Source organism: Chanodichthys erythropterus, chromosome 7, assembly GCF_024489055.1.
Source record: "Chanodichthys erythropterus isolate Z2021 chromosome 7, ASM2448905v1, whole genome shotgun sequence".
In the NCBI taxonomy this organism is placed as follows: domain Eukaryota; kingdom Metazoa; phylum Chordata; class Actinopteri; order Cypriniformes; family Xenocyprididae; genus Chanodichthys; species Chanodichthys erythropterus.
This window is the reverse complement of record NC_090227.1, coordinates 10,934,600-10,954,340: the sequence shown is the minus strand read 5'-3', so window position 1 is coordinate 10,954,340 and position 19,741 is coordinate 10,934,600. Positions and strand designations below refer to the sequence as shown.

General features: G+C 35.2%; 1 protein-coding gene across 1 annotated transcript in view; it reads left to right on the top strand.

Moving 5' to 3' along the window:
* myo5aa (myosin VAa) overlaps positions 1–19,741 on the top strand; it is a 104,993-nt gene that overhangs the window by 33,422 nt on the left and 51,830 nt on the right. The window contains exons 6-12 of the mRNA XM_067389827.1: positions 3,478–3,621; positions 9,812–9,893; positions 14,935–15,042; positions 16,791–16,897; positions 17,499–17,764; positions 17,875–17,956; positions 18,099–18,239. Of these exons, the coding sequence (XP_067245928.1) occupies positions 3,478–3,621; positions 9,812–9,893; positions 14,935–15,042; positions 16,791–16,897; positions 17,499–17,764; positions 17,875–17,956; positions 18,099–18,239 (930 nt within the window). The remainder of the gene's footprint in view (positions 1–3,477; positions 3,622–9,811; positions 9,894–14,934; positions 15,043–16,790; positions 16,898–17,498; positions 17,765–17,874; positions 17,957–18,098; positions 18,240–19,741) is intronic.

The following is a 19,741-nucleotide window of genomic DNA, read 5'->3' as shown; positions in this document are numbered from 1 at the left end:
ATATAATGATGTTTGTGGACACCCAACTTAATAAATGATACTGACCATTTTGGAAAAGTCAGCCAGCTATTTATCACATCAGCTATAGTGGCTTTAGCCAGTGCCTTTAACAATAGGAGCTCTTTTTACCACAAATTGCTTACTTTTACATGTTCTTCAGTTATTGAAAAACTGATAAATTAATTACCTTGAACAAAACTGAATATCATTAGCAAGTCAAATGCGCACTGGGGTACAGTGTTCCTTTAGCCTCATTGTACCCTGTATTGTTGAAATCAATTGAAATTCAAGTCTCCCATGCCCTTTGCATGAGCATGGATTTTTTACTACCTTATAATAAAATAGATTGTAAAATATTGTGTGAAATATATATACAGGACTCAATGCTAAGGATTTTTTCTACTGTGGTTCTAGTGTTTCAAATTTTACTCACCCTGGCAAAATTTTCATTGGCCCCACAACAAAAACATTAATAAAAGTAAAAGACAAGAAAATGGGTCTATAAAATAAGCATAGTTGTTGTTTTTATTGTCTTTGTTACATTTAACCTCAATAAATAGGGTTATGACATCAAAAGCTGCTAGATTAACTCACTGTTTATTTGTCTAACAATATTTAAAATATAAGTAATAAAATAGTAACAAATAATCAAATTACGAGTAATAGCACAAATAAATACAACAGACCACACATATACATGAAATAAATGGTGCTTTTCAAGTTTTTCATGTAGGTTTGAACTAGATTTTCAGGTACAGAAATTCAAATCTAATGTAACTATATAACCATAGAATAGATTAAACTTTATTAAAGTTAATCAGTCAAGAGCAGTTACAGATGCATAAAAATGTTTTTAATGTTGTAAATATAAAACGTTACATACAGTTATTTGAAATTATAAAAAAAAAAAAAATGAAGACACTTTAAATGTGAAATTAAACCCGCCAGTAGGTGGCAGTGAATCACTGTTAATGAGCGAATCATTGAGATTCAACCGATTCATTCAAACAGCTGATTCATTCAGGAAGTGTTGCTCAGAGACGCAAAACATTTCTGTGGACTTTGGAACTATTTTCGTTGGCGAAATACAGCGAAACAGACGATTTGGTGTCTTAAATGTAAGTCACTTGATATTAAGTTCTTGTTCATTAAACTGTAGGCTACGCTGAATAAAATCAATATCACATTTGTAATCATGTTAATATTTGTAGAAAAACGGTGCTCTTTACATAATATTGGTTAACTATATTAAATAATATAAATGAAGAGTTCAGATGCAAAAGCCGCTAAACGCCATCTCTGTCAAAAATGAGATAATGACATTGAACGAATGCTTACGGCACGTAGTACACGTTGAACAAATCACGTGCTTCAAATCCTCTAAATCGCAGCGTCAGCCCATTCAGAAATATCGGTTTGTTGGCAAAAGCCTCTAGACGCCACTTCCCTTTGGCAGCAAAAGCCGCTATATTCCGAGAACCAATCAGAAGGCGCAAATCGAATCATATGATTTTGAGCGCGCTGAGGAGATTTTTTTAGATTCAGATTCAGATTGAGTTTTTTAAAATAAAAGATGGAGTACGATGAAATGGATCAGCCTGTCCTACTAACATTGAATGGCAGAAGAAAACGTTATTTACCTCAAAACTCCGCCTGTCATAAGGCAAAATAGCCTACAGTGGAAATGGCTTTGTCCAATTGTATCATGCACTCATAACAGTTATTCGCGCAGTGCCGTTACTTTGAAGGAATCGGATTTATTATACATCAAACAACAGCTCTATTTCGCCAAAGACAAAGTCAAACAAGAAAGATGCTATTCTTCTGTCTCATATGGAAGCTGTGCCATGTAAACGGAGGAGGCAAACGTGGAGGCTGAATAGAAGAGACGTGTTAGATCCCTGTGTAAAGAGGTTTGTCTACTGTTTTGAAATGATTGTGCTCTCATCATTTTCAGGGTTTCTAGTTGCATCTTTAGTGATTTTTCAACTATTTACTATGTCTTGCCACAAATAGGTGGATTTTTAGGTTTTTGCAAAATAAGCACAAGTGGATTTAGCTGGTTTTGACGCAAAAGAAAATCTAACTCGTTAAAAACCAATAAATCGTCTAGAGTGACATTTTTGAAAAAAGGTTATTTTATTCACTAGCTAATAACCTTATCATTACCTTTAAAATGAAACTCCTGAACTTGATTGTAAAAGCCTGGTAAAAAATGCTCATTTAAAAGAAAAGATGTCTGATGGATTTAGAGGGTTTTGCATCTGAACTCTTCAAATATAAAATATATACAGGGGCATTTTTGCCCCTTATCTTGAATTCTGGGGCATTCGAAATGTATTTTAATAGACTAAATCACGCAGTGAAAGCGTGCAATCTAAATATGCACGCACACTAGCCTAACCTGCATGCGTGCACTCAATGGGTGTGTTTTTGTTTGTTTTTTGTAAAGGGGGACATGCCCGATAATTTCAGATCTTTTCAATTACAATATCATAGACGATATATAACGCAAACCCTACAGCAGTGAATCTCAACCTTTTTTGAGTCATGGACTCCCATCATATTTGGAACCAATAAAAATGGTGCATTGGTATCATTTATGTCTTTGTGACAACCAAATGCAATCAAGTATAATTTACTACTACTACGTTTGTTGACTTGTCCTATATTTAGTCATATTGTCGGGTACATTATACATATATTATCTTCCTCTTTTATGGGAACATGTCAATGTCAAAATATACAAAAAATAATATTCAGATATTTTATAAGGACCCCCTGGCATTATGTCAAGGACCACTAGGGGTCCATGGACCCCTGGTTGAGAAACACTGCCCTACAGCACTGGCCCGATCGGGCAAGTGACCGTTCCGTATACTGTCCCGTGCGTCGTTCACACTGGCCCCGTGCCATCGGGCAGTCCTTATTGTCAAGCCCTGATATCTTTCAACCCCCCTAACAATCCCCTAATCTACCATTGGACATATATAAAGGTAGCCACACCCCAAACTCATGCCATTGGTTGAGCCTAGCTTCAGGTGTTTACTCTAATATTCACATTGATGATACATACCATTGTTCAGAGCTAAAAAGCACATTGTGAAAAACAAATGATCTGAGCTTGGTTAGAATTTTTAGTCCGGTTTAATGAATTCATTTCCTTATAAACATGCTGCTCTTCCAGAAGCTCAGTTTCTTGCTGATTCTTATTCTGACAGAGTTCCTCACCAGGTTTCTGCTCTGTGGGGGAGGCAGCATCAACTTCCTGACCTGCTGTAGAGACCCAGAGAGCCAACGCTCCATGTCGTCTCCCACACACATGACCTTCCTGTCACTGTGTTTTTTAATCAATAACCTTTCTTTGTGCTCCTTAAACTTTTAACCCTGTTCTCTTCTAACTGAAACAATAAAGAAACCCACAGGTCAGTCCAGTACTTGCACTCAAGCTGATGTCTTTTCTGTTTTTATCTCTAGTCCATCGGTAATGCCAAAACCACCAGGAATGACAATAGCAGTCGATTTGGGAAATACATTGAGATCGGCTTTGATAAGAGGTATCACATCATCGGTGCGAACATGAGGACATATCTACTGGAGAAATCACGTGTCGTATTTCAGGTGAGGGATGAGCATGAATGACATTCTGTCACTTTGGAGATTCACTTTGATCTTTATATCTTAAACTACCCATATTGTAAACCTTTTCAGCATCATATTTTGGCCCAAAGATCCAAATGAAACAGGCTATTTTCATCTGTACATTTAAGACTTAAAAGACAATAAGACCTATACTTAAAAGACATTTGTCAGGATGACTGATCTTTCTGATGAAAAAAGTAGTGCATTTGGCATAAAATGTAGTACATATAGTATGTAAAAGTCTGGGTGGTCATATGTTGATGTATTGATGGTTGTGATGTCATAACTATGGCAATTTCTGAATCGATCATTTTTGTTGTTGTTTTGTGATTGGACTGAGGTGGGAATTTTGAGATGGCACATCTCTGTGCCTTTCGGATGGAAATGTTGATTTCTCTCTCTGCCCTCATATGTGATTTTCCATGCCAGTTTTCCCCTCTGAAATACTGAATGAATGTGTGGTTTCTTCTTTGGAGTCTTAAACTAAAAGCCTGCTGTGTTTCAGAATTACCACCAGATGTTATCAAACACTTAGTGATCCAGAGATTAACTCTGTGTGTGTTTTTTTGAATCTTTCTAATGGTTTTTAATGTTATCCCAGACATATCAGATGCTTAACTTGATTTTAACATTTGCATGAATAGATGGGGACAAACGAGTCATTCTGTTTTCCAACATTACTATAATATTAAAGGTTCAAATTAACAACTGATTTGTATACAAACATTTAAATTGCACATAATGCAGTTTTTATAATTGTAACTTTATAATGTAACTCTTTAATGACATTTATGTTTCTACTCCAATTTATGTTTTGAAATATAAACAGTTAAAACGGTGGCTTTCATAACTTTTCATGACGGATGTATTCAAACATACATTCAATATTGTAGAACATGTAAAAATATAATAAATATGTAATATAGCAAAATGCTCCTTTTTAGAGTTCGTTTTCTAACCAACTATCCAGCTATGGACATTTAATGGCTTTTCTGAAGTAAATGTAATGTTAAGTGACATTGTTTACAAGCTGTTTCATTGACATCTTTCCACGGTTGAAACACTGATTGTATCTTTCAACATACCTTCTGATGATCATTTATGTTTATTTTGTGTTATAACTATATTGAAACTTTGAAGAATGGCATAAGACAGTAAAGAATGGCATAAGAATGGCATAAGACAGTGTTCACAGACAGGAGCAGGCAGCCGCCACACCCTCTGAAGCACACCGCACTTCCTGCTTAAGTCAGATCTAATTTTAGCTACTCTCAGATACCTCAGGGATTTAATTCACAGGACTATTTTCATTCCTTGAAGGCTCCTGTGTCTTTTTGTACTTTCAAGACTCCAAGTCCTAGTGAGCTATAAGCTAATATTATGCTGTCTTCTTTGAAACCTTCTTCTGGCTAAATTCCTTCACAGAGAAGGCATTTCCAGAATGTACTGTGATAAGCTAAAAATCCAAATTTGAATTCCAAAATGTCAAGCAAGAAAAATTGGAAGCGAGAAATATGTTGATTAAAATATTATGTCATTCTAGCTAACTAAAATGCTATGTATTCATTGAATGGCTTTATACATGACATATTATGCACAATAAGTTGTTGTATTCACTTCTTTCCGTGGTTGAAACACTCATTGAACAATTACACGAGACAAGATACATTCCAATAAGCTGCACTGTATCTTTCAACATACCTTCTGATGTTCATTCATGTTTGGTGCTAGTAATAAAGAGAAAGACAGATTGGTTCCCATGCCGTTTGAACTGAGGCGCTACAGTGAGTTGGCAGTCCTGTATTGTTAGCTTAGCAACATGCTAATATCACACTTATTTGGAGTCGAGTCTTTGTTGTACTTCAAGTGAGGAGTGTTTTTTATGACACGATTGCTGGTTATGTAGAGTGCTCCAAATCAGTCACCTATGGATGCTGCCTTTTAAGGTAGACAACTAGACAGCTCACTAGGTTTAAGAAGAGAGCTGTTCGATGAGCAAATATAGGCCAAAATCCAAAATCTCCAAAATCTTCCCCTATTCACTACATTACTCCATTAATATAGTTCACTGAATGTGTGAATGTAAACGAGTGAGCGAATTCAGACACTGAGTGTGCTGGAAGTGTAGTGGGACATTCAGTGCATTGGTGTTCTCTAGCGGCTAGGCGTTGAGTATACATCGGTTGTACAGTCATTGAGGTGCATTATGGGATTGAATGAGTGCATTCGATAATGTCCACTATAGTTTTGGACACCTCTATAAATGGCTGCCCAAACTGCACCAAAACTGAAAATATTTGGCAGAAAATTATTTTGGAGGTTTCGGAGGGCGGAAATTATTGACCGATGGTGAGTTTTGACTTTGTCAGCGTCTATATTGTGCACACAACATGGATAAACTATGACAGATAAACCTGTCAGCTGTGTAGATGCTAGGGCTGGGATGACAATATCGAATTGTTGCTTTTATTCAATCTTCATTTTGATGAACCAAGATCTTTTAGTCTATGCTGTTTTCAGTTGATGTGTTAACAAAGCTTTGTGCTTTTTTACTATTGATATGAAAGAAAGTATTAGCTTTCAAATTTGGTAAATTTTATTTACCAAAGTTTTATTATGAAATTCAAACAATAAATGTTGTTTAGACACTCTTTAATGTGGCACGACTGCCGTGACTTAATGTATGTTTGAATACATCTGTCATGAAATCAATGTTTTATTATATCCACTGTTTAGAAGTTAATAATTAATAATAATTAATAATTAATAATTAATATATCATTAAAAAATGTATATACAAATTTAAAAAAGTCTTATGTGCTTGCCCAAATCTGAATGTTACAAAAGTTACTATAAAGTCTGTCATCCAAAGGGGTTGCACTAGTATTAATTGGCCCCAAAACTGATCAGACCTACTTAAATCAATTTATCTGGCCCTGGTGTGAGAAACAGGGTTGGAATTCAGAGGCTTTTTCTCCTTCTGGGAAGCTCAAAAAGATTAAAGCTGGACAGGAATGAGGATAATGGAGTTAAACATGTCTGTTCAGTGTTATATAACATACTCAAAGAGACTGCTGTTGTGCTTAGGGGAATTCCAGATGAGTTAGGTATGTTGGATTGTGTCATATGCAGAGTTTGTCCAGAAATGTACTCTATGCAAGTGTGTAAATTGAATGTTATTTTGCAAGCTTGTTGCATTACTGTGACAGTAATGGATTACACCACTTTTGTGTGTGGTATTTCATCACAAAAACCTGTGCCTTATTCACTAACCACCTGCAGTCTGTGCTGGTATTGTGTCATACGTGTGTTTAATTAAAATAATTCCCCTTCTTTTCAGCAGAATGTTATTAAAAAAGGATATTTGTGTAGAGTTTTCTTTTGATCATTTCCCCAGTAATATATTCCCCAGGGTATATTTAATTTGCCCCCTAAATTTTCATTTAAAAAAAAAAAAATTGAGTTTTTTTTTTTTTTAGTTATTGATTAAATTATTTTTAAGAAAGAAATTATTCCTATCTTTATTCTCAAGTTAGAAAATAAGAAGAAAATAGCAGTTTTAGCATAGCTTAGCATAGTTAATTGAATCTGATTAGACCGTTAGCATCGCGCTTAAAAATGACCAAAGAGTTTTGATATTTTTCCTATTTAAAACTTGACTCTTCTGCAGTTAAATCGTGTACTAAGACCGACAGAAAATGAAAAGTTGCGATTTTCTAGGCTGATATGGCTAGGAACTATACTCTCATTCAGGCGTAATAATCAAGGAACTTTGCTGTCGTATCATGGCTGCAGCAGGCGCAATGATATTACGCAGCGTCTCTCACATACGTCTCAATGGTTGCAAGGCACGTTCCCTGTGCAAGCAGGGGCTCACGGGCGCTGCGTAATATCATTGCACTGCTGCAGCCATGGAACGGCAGCAAAGTTCCTTGATTATTACGCCTGAATGAGAGTATAATTCCTAGCCATATCATATATATTTTCTGTCGGTCTTAGTACACGATTTAACTACAGAAGAGTCAAGTTTTAAATAGGAAAAATATCAAAACTCTTTGGTCATTTTTAAGCGCGATGCTAATGGTCTAATCATATTCAATATGCTAAGCTATGCTAAAAGTGGTACCGCCAGAACCGGAGATCGGCTGAATGGATTCGAAAACGGTGAAACTCAACTGTTTAACTCTAGGGGAGTTGGAAAATGAGCCTATTTTCAAAAAAAGTGGAGTGTTCCTTTAAGAATGTTCGGTCCCACTAACTATAGTGATGTTGTCTGTGGCCGGTTGCATTAACTGCTTAAACTAGTCTTAGTTAGTCATGTCATTTTATCTTCAAGACGGGTCATAACTTTTTTAAATCAGTTACATAAAAAAATAGTAGATCTAATTTGCCAGTCTAATTTGAATTAAAAAAAAAAAAAAAAAAGGTAAGATTAGCCCTAATTAACTGTTTGTTGGTCAGACTAGTTCTTAAGACAAAGTCTTAAATTAGGGGCAATGTTTATGCAGCCGACCCCTGTGGTCCACTTTACAGCTTATTCTGGCCAAGCACTACCCACTTAGATGGGAAGAGTCCATCTGACTGACATTTGCTGAGACCAACCATGTCTTTAGGGTCAGACAAATCTGAAAATGATGTCACAATAATAGTCCGGTATTAAACAAAGCTGTAGGTTATTCAATTAATGGTTCAGTAGTCATCGCAAATTTAGCATGAAATAAAGAGTTTGTGGTCTGTCTAGAATTTCTGTCCATCCATATTTTCTTCATATATCACATGTAATTCAAAACTGAAATGAAATATGATTTTGCTCTTGGATATATAGTTTACTTGGTGCTAATTGAAAGCTAGTAATGTCTCTTCATAAAAGGATCTGATGGCATGAGCAGTAAGCTGACATGAAAAGTCAGGTTTATTATCTCTGGTGAAGAATGAATGCCACAGTCAACACTGACACACTTTATAATTAACACACTTCATGATCATATACTCCAGAAAAAGTGTTGCTCTTCAAAGCCTCTCAAACATGTTAAAGTGTCAAATCAAGTCACCTTTATTTATAAAGCACTTTTTACAATGTAGATTGTGTCAAAGCAGCTTTACATTGATAACTGGTACATTATTTTGCCTGCACAGCAGCTCTTCAAGAATAGTGTCAATGCAGGCAGATCAAAGCACTGAATATCAAATGTAAAGTCAAATGTCAAGTGTCCCCAACTAAGCAAGCCAAAGGTGACAGCGGCAAGGAACCCAAACTCCAACAAGTGCCCAAAGGAAAGGAACCCAAACTCCAACAAGTTCCTAATTTTTAATAGGTTTACTTGCATCAAAGGTTTAAAAAAACACTTATATATATAATATACATTGCAGGATCACCTGATTTCTCGAAGAGTCTAAAAATGGTTCGTTTGAAGATTCAGCCCCTCCTTTCCGAAAGCCTACTCTGCTCTTATTGGTTAGATGGCCCAGTCTGTTGTGATTCGTCTACCGCTTACAGCATGAGACGGAAACAAAACGCCCATTACCATATCTGAATTACAGCTCTGGAGGCTTCCTTAGCACTTGTATACAGAGTGATACATACAGTATATATCAAAAACATATCAAATCCTCATCCTTTTGAAGTGCAGAAAAGTGGACTCGCAACACTGAAAATAGCTTTTTTTCGACATGTCAACAACACAAACCAAATCTCCCAGGCGTCAGCTACAACTACAGTGACGTTGCTGCGGGTCAAAGCAGACATTGTTTGCTTGCAGCCAATGAAGAGCATAGGCTGGAATTTTACAAATTTGTTACATAGGTATGTAACAGGAAGTGAGACTGGAATTACTGATGACTTGTTTTGGCTGATCAGAATCTATTCTTTTAGGAGACAAATTTATTTCTATGCACTTGAATCTTTAAAATTTTGCTGACCCTTTATATTCGAAATATATTCAAATAATATTCTAATAATAGTCGAAAAAGCATAATAGTGGCACTTTAAGTGAGTACATGTGGCTTCATGAGCAATAATTTATTTGTTTTGAAAGTGTATTTTTCTAAGTCCTACAAATGATGGTTGGGTTTCTTGTTACGCAACAAAAATACTGCAGATGGAACCAACTGTTGATCTTAAATAATCTTATATGCTATTTTTGTTTTTCTTGTGCTTCTACTTCTCCAGGCGGATGAAGAGAGGAATTACCATATCTTCTATCAGCTCTGTGCATCTGCTCACCTCCCGGAGTTTAAAGCCCTGAAACTTGGTGAGCCAGACACACACAAAATAACCCAGCATATTTCATTTAAGAGAAGAGGTTTTTTTCTTATTATTTATTTATTTTTTCACAAGAATATTATTCAGATTAGGATTACTCATTCATGGGAATATTTTAGCTGTAAGGGAATGATGGGGAGGTGAGTTTTAATGTAACTTTTTTTTATTAAAAAAATTATAAAATATTAATAATAAGAGAGTGCAAAAATTCGATCTTCCAAACCATGTTACAGTGTTATACAAACGTTTGGAAACCCCTTGCAGAATCTATGAAAATGTGAATAATTTTAACAAAATGAGAGATTATACAAAATGCATGTTATTTTTTATTTAATACTGTCCTGAGTAAGATATTTTACATAAAAGATGTTTACATATAGTCCACAAGACAAAAAAAATAGCTGAATTTATGAAAATAACCCTGTTCAAAAATTTGGTTACCCTTGGTTCTTAATACTGTGTGTGGTTACCTGGATGATCTACGGCACTTTTCTTTGTTTTGTGATGGTTGTTCATGAGATTCTCAGATCCATCTTTTCACAATGAGGACAATTGAGGGACTCAAACTCAACTATTAAAAAAGGTTCAAACATTCACTGATGCTCAAGAAGGGAACAAGATGTCAACAATTTGTCTTCCGGGAAACATGTAGGTATCTTCTGTTTCTTCCGAAGGGCAGTACTAAATGAAAAAAAATTATATTTAAAAAAAAAAAAAAAAAAAAAAAAAAAATAGGGACATCATCTTTCTGTTCAAAAGTTTTCACCCCCCAGATCTTAATGCATCGTGTTTCCTTCTGGAGCATCAGTGAATGTTTGAACCTTTTTTTTAATAGTTGTGCTTGAGTCCCACAATTGTCCTCAGTGTGAAAAGATGGATCTCAAAATCCTACAGTCACTGCTGGAAAGGGTTCAAATATGCAAAAAAATCCTTGAAAAGTGAAGAATCTACAGGATCTGAAGGATTTTTCTAAAGAACAGAGCTCAGACTCATGATCAACTATCACAAAACAAAAAGCAGTCGTAGATCATCCAGGTAACCTAACACAGTATTAGGAAACTTTTGAACGGGGTTATTTTAATAAATTCAGCTATTTTATTTTTTTTCTCTTGGACCATATGTAAACATCTTTAATGTAAAATATTTTACTCAGACAGTACTAAATAAAAAGTAACATGCATTTTATACGATCTCTCTTATTTTGTTTTCAAATTTTTTCGCATTTTCACAGATTCTCCAAGGGGTTCCCAAACTTTCACTAACACAGTTTTGACTGTGTGTAGCATGAATTTGAAAGTTTGTTGTCACAACCAACAAGAAAAATTGACCATGGATTATTCAAAATGGCAAACCTCCGCGGAGCCTCCAGTTGAAAAAAACATAACAAACAATATTTATTTGTCAGCACACACTAATATAATATCCTGTATCCGTGTACCCATCGAACCACATTCACAACTTTCGCAGAGGAGTGGAGCAGAACCAAATCTAAAACAATGTTCAAAAATGTTTTTTTTTTTTTTTTTTTTTAACCACTATAGGGCCTAAAGTATATAGCTATAAATAGCTTTAAGGGAATAGTACACCCAAAAATGTAAATTATGTAATCATTTGCTCAATAATTTGCAAGACTTTGGATAATCTTCAAAACACAAATTACAAATTTGTTTATATGATATTGCTTTATATGATGAACAGATTTAATTTAGGCTTTTATACATAGAGCATCACATAGGGTAAACACATACACTTGTGCATGTCACTGGTTCTTGTGTATCACGCACACACGTTTGAGCTTCCACGTTTACCATAAGTGATGCTCTTGATGTACAGTATGTGTGTTCATCAATGTTTAGATGTAATTAAAACCCTAAATTACATCAGTTCATCATATAAAGCAATTGTTTCTCTTCACAAGACTGCGCGCTTCATATTGATTCATTTTACAACACCTTTATGACCTTTTTGGATCTAAGTTTTGGTTATGGACTTTCAATGGAGGGACAGAAACCTCTCAAGTTTCTTTAAAAATATCTTAATTTGTGTTTCGAACCAACATCTTATGGGTTTGGAATGAGAGGAGGGTAAGTAAAAGAGTGAATGTTAAAAATTTTATGCTTAAAGGATTAGTTCACTTCTGAATGAAATTAAGGTTTTTGAGGTAAACATTCCAGGATTTTTCTCCATATAGTGGACAGTGGGGTTCACTGGGTGGAAGGTCCCAGTTTCAGTGCAGCTTCAAAGGGCTCTACGCGATCCAAGATGAGGAATAAGGGTCTTATCTAGCAAAACGATCTGTCATTTAAAAAAAATAAAAAATTGTGGTTAAAAAGTATATACATTTTTATTTTATTTATTTATTTATTTTTTTAAAAAATGACAGATCGTTTTGCTAGATAAGACCCTTATTCCTCTTCTGGGATCACGTAGAGCCCTTTGAATCTCCACTGAAACTGCAATTGGGACCTTTCACCCGGTGGTGAACCCCACTGAAGCCCACTATATGGAGAAGGAATGTTTTCCTCAAAAACCTTAATTTCTTTTCGACTGCAGAAAGAAACGCATGAACATCTTGGATGACATGGGAGTGAGTTTCATTCAGAAGTGAACAAATCCTTTAAATCCTAAAAATTAAAAACTGAATTAAAAAAAAAGTATAATATTATAGGGTTAGTCTATAGTATATACTACTTATAGTATAGTAGTATACAGTATTTATAGTATAGTACTCTATAGTATTATTATAGTAGTATTTATTTTGTATAGTATTTATTATACAGTATTTTAATATTATAATATGGTATTATACTACTTATAGTACTAATTGATTTTATATTAAAAACATATATTAATACATATATTAAGTCTATGTAAATAATTATAAATGAATAATAAAAAAGTCTATGGCATGTCCTTATTTGAATAGTTGAACATGTGTTTGGGGGTAACGTCTGATTAGAGTGTGTTCGTGTTGGCACAGCATGGAGAGCGGCTATCAGAGCTGTCCTACTGAGAGGCGGGCTGTGCAGGTCTTAATACACACACAGCCACATATGAATACTGAAGCTACTGTAGTTTGGTTCCACACACACCTCTCCCTATCATCTCTTCTCTGTTTGCTTCACCCACTTGCTCTAAAACACACACACACACACACACACACACACACACACACACACACACACACACACACACACACACACACACACACACACACACACACACTGCTGGCTCTGTGCTCTCTCCTGCTGTTTGCCTACTCAGCTGACTTCCTGCTCAGCTGACGCCCCGTTAATGTGAGAGTTTGTGTGTGTGTGAATCTCTCAATAAGGTCTCTGTTGCCAAGCAACAGTGTATCGTTCGTTAAATCTATGAAGAAGGTTTTGTATTTTAGGGTCTGTGTCTGTGAATAAGAGAGGCGTTCTTATTAATGCAAATCTGTGTAGTCCTATTCATTAATGGTTGTGGAGTTTTCTTGCATAATTAAAGCTCTTTTGATGAGCATGGCGTGTCTGAATGAATGATTAAGAATTAGCTATCTACATTTTAGTTTACTGTTATGTCATATGAACAACCAATCATTAACTACACTGATTTAACTCTCAGGAGCCTCAAAGGGTAAGTTCACCCAAAAATTAAAATAATGTCATTAATCACTCACCCTCATGCCGTTCCACACCCGTAAGACCTTCTTTAATCTTCGGAACACAAATTAAGATATTTTTGTTGAAATCCGATGGCTCAGTGAGGTCTTCATAGCCAGCAATGACATTTCCTCTCTCAAGATCCATTAATGTACTAAAAACATATTTAAATCGGTTCATGTGAGTACAGTGGTGCAATATTAATATTAAAAGGTGTCGAGAATATTTTTGGTGAGCCAAAAAAAACAAAAAAAAAACAAAATACGACTTACAGTGGCATGAAAAAGTATGCAGAATCTATGAAAATGTGAATAATTTTAATAAAATAAGTGAGATCATACAAAATGCATGTTATTTTTTATTAAGTACTGTCCTGAGTAATATATTTTACATAAAAGATGTTTGCGTTTAGTTTACAAGACAAAACAATAGCTGAATTTATTAAAATGGCCCCATTCAAAAGTTTGTGAACCATTGAATCTCAATACTGTGTGTGGTTACCTGAAGATCCACAACAGTTTTTTTTGTTTTGTGATGGTTTTTCATGAGTCTCTTATTTGTCCTGAGCAGTTAAACTGAGCTCTGTTCTTCAGAAAAATCCTTCAGGTCCTGCAGATTCTTCAGATTTCAAGGATTTTTTGCATATTTGAACCCTTTCCAGCAGTGATTTTGAGATCTGTCTTTTCACACTGAGGACAATTGAGGGACTCAAACACAACTATTAAAAAAGGTTCAAACATTCACTGATGCTCCAGAAGGAAACATGACACATTAAGATCTGGGGGGGTAAAAACTTTTGAATTTAAATATCAAGGTAAATTGTACTTGATGTTTCTTCTGGGAAAGATGCAAGTATCTTCTGTTGCTTCCGATGGGCAGTACTAAATGAAAAACAACGATATTTAAATATAATAAGAAAAATTGTGACATCTTCATCCTGTTCAAAAGTCCCCCCCCCCCACTTTTCAAGTGGTTCACATACTTTTTCATGCCACTGTATATAGTGATGGCTGATTTCAAAGCACTGCTTCATGAAGCTTCAGAGCATTATGAATTAACTTGTCGAATCAGCAGTTCGGAGTGCCATAGTCACGTAATTTCAGCAGTTTGGCGGTTTGACACGCGATCCGAATCATGTTTCTGAACATCTTTTCAGGGATCTTTGTTTTGAACATATCTAATATAAGAAATTATTGGTTCATTAGATCATAAGATTGTTTCACATCAACATTTGGGCTTAGGTTTGATGATAACCTAGCCTTGGGGTAGATCCCCCAGAAAGTAATTTTTTTTCCCTTTTTTAGATTTTTTTATTTTTTTATTTTTTCATTTGAGTGGTATAGTAAAAGTTTGTGCATGTTTTGTTTGTTTTGTTTTTCTCCACAGGGAAGGCTGATGATTTTCACTACACCAAACAGGGCAGGAACCCAGTGATAGATGGAATAGATGATGCCAAGGAGATGTCGACCACTAGGAATGCCTTCACACTGCTAGGTCAGACTGAAAGTTCAAAAATTTCTCATGTAGTTGAGAGTTTAATGTGCAAAATAACTATCTCAGATGAGGGAGTAAATCATGAGTGATTGATGAGGCATTTATATAGAGCCTTACTATGTACTACTGAACACCCAAAGCGCTTTGCAATCATATCAGGGGTTTCTCCTCACCCACCACCAGTGCGCATCATCTACTTGGATTATGCGACAACAGCCACATAATGTCGCCAGTGCGGCCACCACACACCAGCTATAGGTGGAGATGAGAGAGTGTTATTAAAGAGATGAAATTACAGTAAATAATTTAAGATTTAGATATGAATTTCTAGTCAGTTATGTCTCTTATTTTTTTATTATGATCTGCATGTGCCCCCTCAGATTTTTGAGCCAGTGGATTTTGATTGCGACTTCCAAAAGACTTTTTTTTTTTTTTTAATTATTATTGCCCCATTTGGTGAAATTCACTATTTTGAAGCCAAAATATGGAATAAAATACTCATTTAGAACCAAGGGCCTGGTCTCACAGACAGGACTTCGACTAAGCCAGGACTAGGTCTAGTTAAATTAGGACATTTAAGTAGCTTCATAAATGTACCTTTAAAAAAAAAAAAAACCTTACTGGTGTGCATCTTGAGACAAAACAAGGGCACTGACATATATCTTAAGATATGTCAGTGCAAGTTGCTTTCAGTTTAAACAGCTCAAACATGCATTTTAGTCTGGGTCTAGGCTTAAGCCTTGTCTGTGTACCCAGGGAAAGAAGATTTTGTGTGTTGGTGGTTGGAGGATTTGTCCAAATTTTATATAACATTAATTTGTCAGCATTTAAAGAGTTAATAAAAGTATATAATATTTCAATGACAACTTAAAACTGCTGTCCGTAACTTTTTTTGTGTTCAAAATTTACAAAAAAAATATATATAATGAGAATGTACAACATGAATCCATTTTCTAAACCGTGTTTTTGTCTTACCCTGAATCATTATGATACACTTATAATAAGTGTTTATATTCAGACTATTTCAGACCAGACTGGTAGGACTCATCGCAGAGTATCACAGTAACTGCGTGACTCGCCATAGACACGCAGAGAAAAGTAGATCCGACTACAATGTTTTTCTGCAAGACGCATGCAGTTCTGTTTATTAACCGCTAGAGGGCCAAAAGTTGCGGACTGCAGCTTTAAGTAAAGTTTTATCGTAAACTATAATAGTTATTTTTACTTGGAGTTGGGTTTTTTTCCATGAAACACAAGCACAAAACTCTGTTTTCCATACACGAAATTGCAGAGCGATGACTGGCAGTCAAGTTCAATTGCAATTTTGCTTGGTTCATTATGAAAATTAATATTATATCAGGATTTAACCCAGCCCCTATGTGTACTATAATATTACACCACTTGACTATCATGACTCTAGGTACTAGGTACATGATGCCCCTGATAGCAGACTGGGAAGTCCCAGAAAGCAATGTGGTGCAAGCTCAGAGTAATGTAGGTTATAAACAACTAAATGTATTTCATTCAATGTCAAAAGTATCAATAAAATATGTTAGCTTAGTAACATGTTAACTCCAAGCTCTGTTGGATTCATTCGAGACTGCCTGAGACTCCTCAGGCAGCGGAAATGAAGGCAGTTCAAATAGTTTTCAAAACTATATGGTTTCTAGCTAGCCTATTAAACAGATTGATTTTGTGCTGATTTCTTGATGTTTTCATATTGTTCATTTGTTGATGTCTCTCTTCAGGTGTAAACGAGTCTTATCAGATGGGCTTGTTTCGGATTCTGGCTTCAATTTTGCACCTGGGGAACGTAGAAGTGAAAGATAGAGACTCGGACAGCAGTATCATTCCAGTGAGTTTCATGTTGACTTTAAAGTTTAAATATGTGGAGCGGCATTTTGGACCAATATGATTTTACTGTGAGCAGGTCTATCTATTGTTACATAGTGAAAATAGAAACCAAATAACTGAAGAAATGTCTTGCCAAAAAAAAAAACAACAACCTGATACTGTGTGTTAAAATAGCTCTGTGCATTAGGCTAATTCTTGTAACGTTAATACAAACTAATAGATCTGCCACTTGTTCTGTGTAATGTGTTACTTTTTATAGGAAATTTGCACTTTATGTACAATTTAATAATAGTAATCCTAATAGTAATTCAATAATAGTTCAACAATAAAAAAATACAATATTAATTGTATCACCAGTTTTACTGAGTATAGAGCACAGAGTGCTGTTTATGTTGTTTATATATTTGTGCTTGAAAACAAGCAACACATTTGTTACTGCAGAATTTCATGCAGTGTGCTTAATAAAAAGAAAAAGAAAAAAAAAAGTTTTTAATTCAGTTATCTTTTGATTAGATTCTGGTATTGTACCGAAGCCAAAATTGTGGTATCGAGCCAACCCCAGTGTGACATGATTTTTTTTTTCATCTTTTTTTCCCATCCAGCCAAATAATGGTCACTTGAGTGTGTTTTGTGAATTGATGGGTGTGACATATCAAGACATGTCTCATTGGCTGTGTCATAAGAAGCTGAAGACTGCAACTGAGACGTACATAAAGCCCATCCCCAAACTACAGGCCATAAACGCCCGTGATGCCCTCGCTAAACATATTTACGCCAAACTCTTCAACTGGATCGTGGACCATGTAAACAAAGCGCTGCATTCTACGGTCAAGCAGCACTCGTTCATCGGAGTCCTAGACATTTACGGGTGTGTGTTCACACACATACATACCTTTAAGAACAGACCACGCTGGTTCTAAAAAATATTCAGTTTCGAGTTACAGAAGTGAATTGTGATGTTTTGTTTTATTTTTACAGGTTTGAGACCTTTGAAATCAACAGTTTTGAACAGTTCTGTATTAATTATGCCAATGAGAAACTACAGCAACAGTTCAACATGGTGAGACTTCTGACCCACTTTATATGACACCATATTTCATCAGTTCATCTTTGATTGTTGACTGTTGTTTTTTTGTTTTGATTTTATTGTGATGTATCTCCTTTCCTACCCCCCTGTTGTCTTCCCGTCTTCTCGTGTGCAGCATGTGTTTAAGTTGGAGCAGGAGGAGTATATGAAAGAGCAGATCCCCTGGACTCTCATTGATTTCTATGATAATCAGCCATGTATCAACCTCATTGAGGCCAAGATGGGCGTTCTGGACCTGCTGGATGAAGAATGCAAGGTACATCTTCAGTCTTACTGTAAATTAAGATATTTTACTGTGATTGACTGTATTGAAAAAACCTTTTATAAAAAAGTAAAATATCTGAAAAAAGTTTCAATATATACATATGTGTGATTATAAATTGTGACAATTTGAAAGAGCAAATATTTACAAATTCAACAACATGTTTTTTAATGTAGAATGTTATAAGATTTTAATAGATGCATGTTTGTGATAATTTTTTAGATTAAATACACATCAAAGGGTTAGTTCACCCAAAAATGAAAATAATGTAATTTATTAATGACCCTCATGCCTTTCAACACCCGTAAGACCTTCGCTAATCTCCGGAACACAAATTAAGATATTTTTGTTGAAATCCGATGGCTCAGTGAGGCCTCCATAGCCAGCAATGACATTTCCTCTCTCAAGATCCAATAATGTACTAAAAACATATTTAAATCAGTTCATGTGAGTACAGTGGTTCAATATTAATATTATAAAGCGACGAAATAACGACTTATATAGTGATGGCCAATTTCAAAACACTGCTTCATGAAGCCTCGGAGCGTTATGAATCTTTTGTGTCGAATCAACGGATCGGAGCACCAAAGTCGCGTGATTTCAGCAGTTTGGCGGTTTGACACACGATCCAAATCATGATTCAACACAAAAGATTCATAACGTCTGAAGCTTAATGAAGCAGTCTTTTGAAATCGGCCATCACTATATAAGTCGTTATTTCGTCGCTTTATAATATTAATATTGAACCACTGTACTCACATGAACTGATTTAAATATGTTTTTAGTACATTATTGGATCTTGAGAGAGGAAATGTCATTGCTGGCTATGGAGGCCTCACGGAGCCAAAAATATCTTAATTTGTGTTCCGAAGATGAACGAAGATCTTACGGGTGTGGAACGGCATGAGGGTGAGTAATAAATGACATTATTTTCATTTTTGAGTGAACTAACCCTTTAAGCTTTATCAACAGCATCTGTCAATTACCGCAGAAAACATTTTTTAATTGAAGAAATTAACTTACTGTACTATGAAGTCTATGGGGCAACACAATATACATTAAAACACACTCAGTTTTGAAAGTTGAACATGAGACTAGAGTAATAAAACCCCATTTGTGGTGTTCCCCATCAAAAATTACCGGCCTTTTAAAAATTACTTATACTGTAAATCTCTCATTACTCTATATTATCACCAAATATTGGATTCAATCTTTTTGTCAACTTGTTTTCTTTCAGGAAATGAAACCGGTTAGGACAGGTTCAGATCAATGAGGCCTGTGATTATTCAGTTCCAAAAAAATAATACAAAATCTGTCCCAATTGAAAGAAAACAAGTTGACAAAAAAGATTGAATCTAATATTTGGTGATAATATAGCATAATGAGCAATTTACAAGGCCGGTCATTTTTGACCAGGAACACAAAAGGTGTTACAGGGTTAATACAATTTAAAATAATTTATTTCTTGGATAGCAAACCTGAATATTCAGCAACCA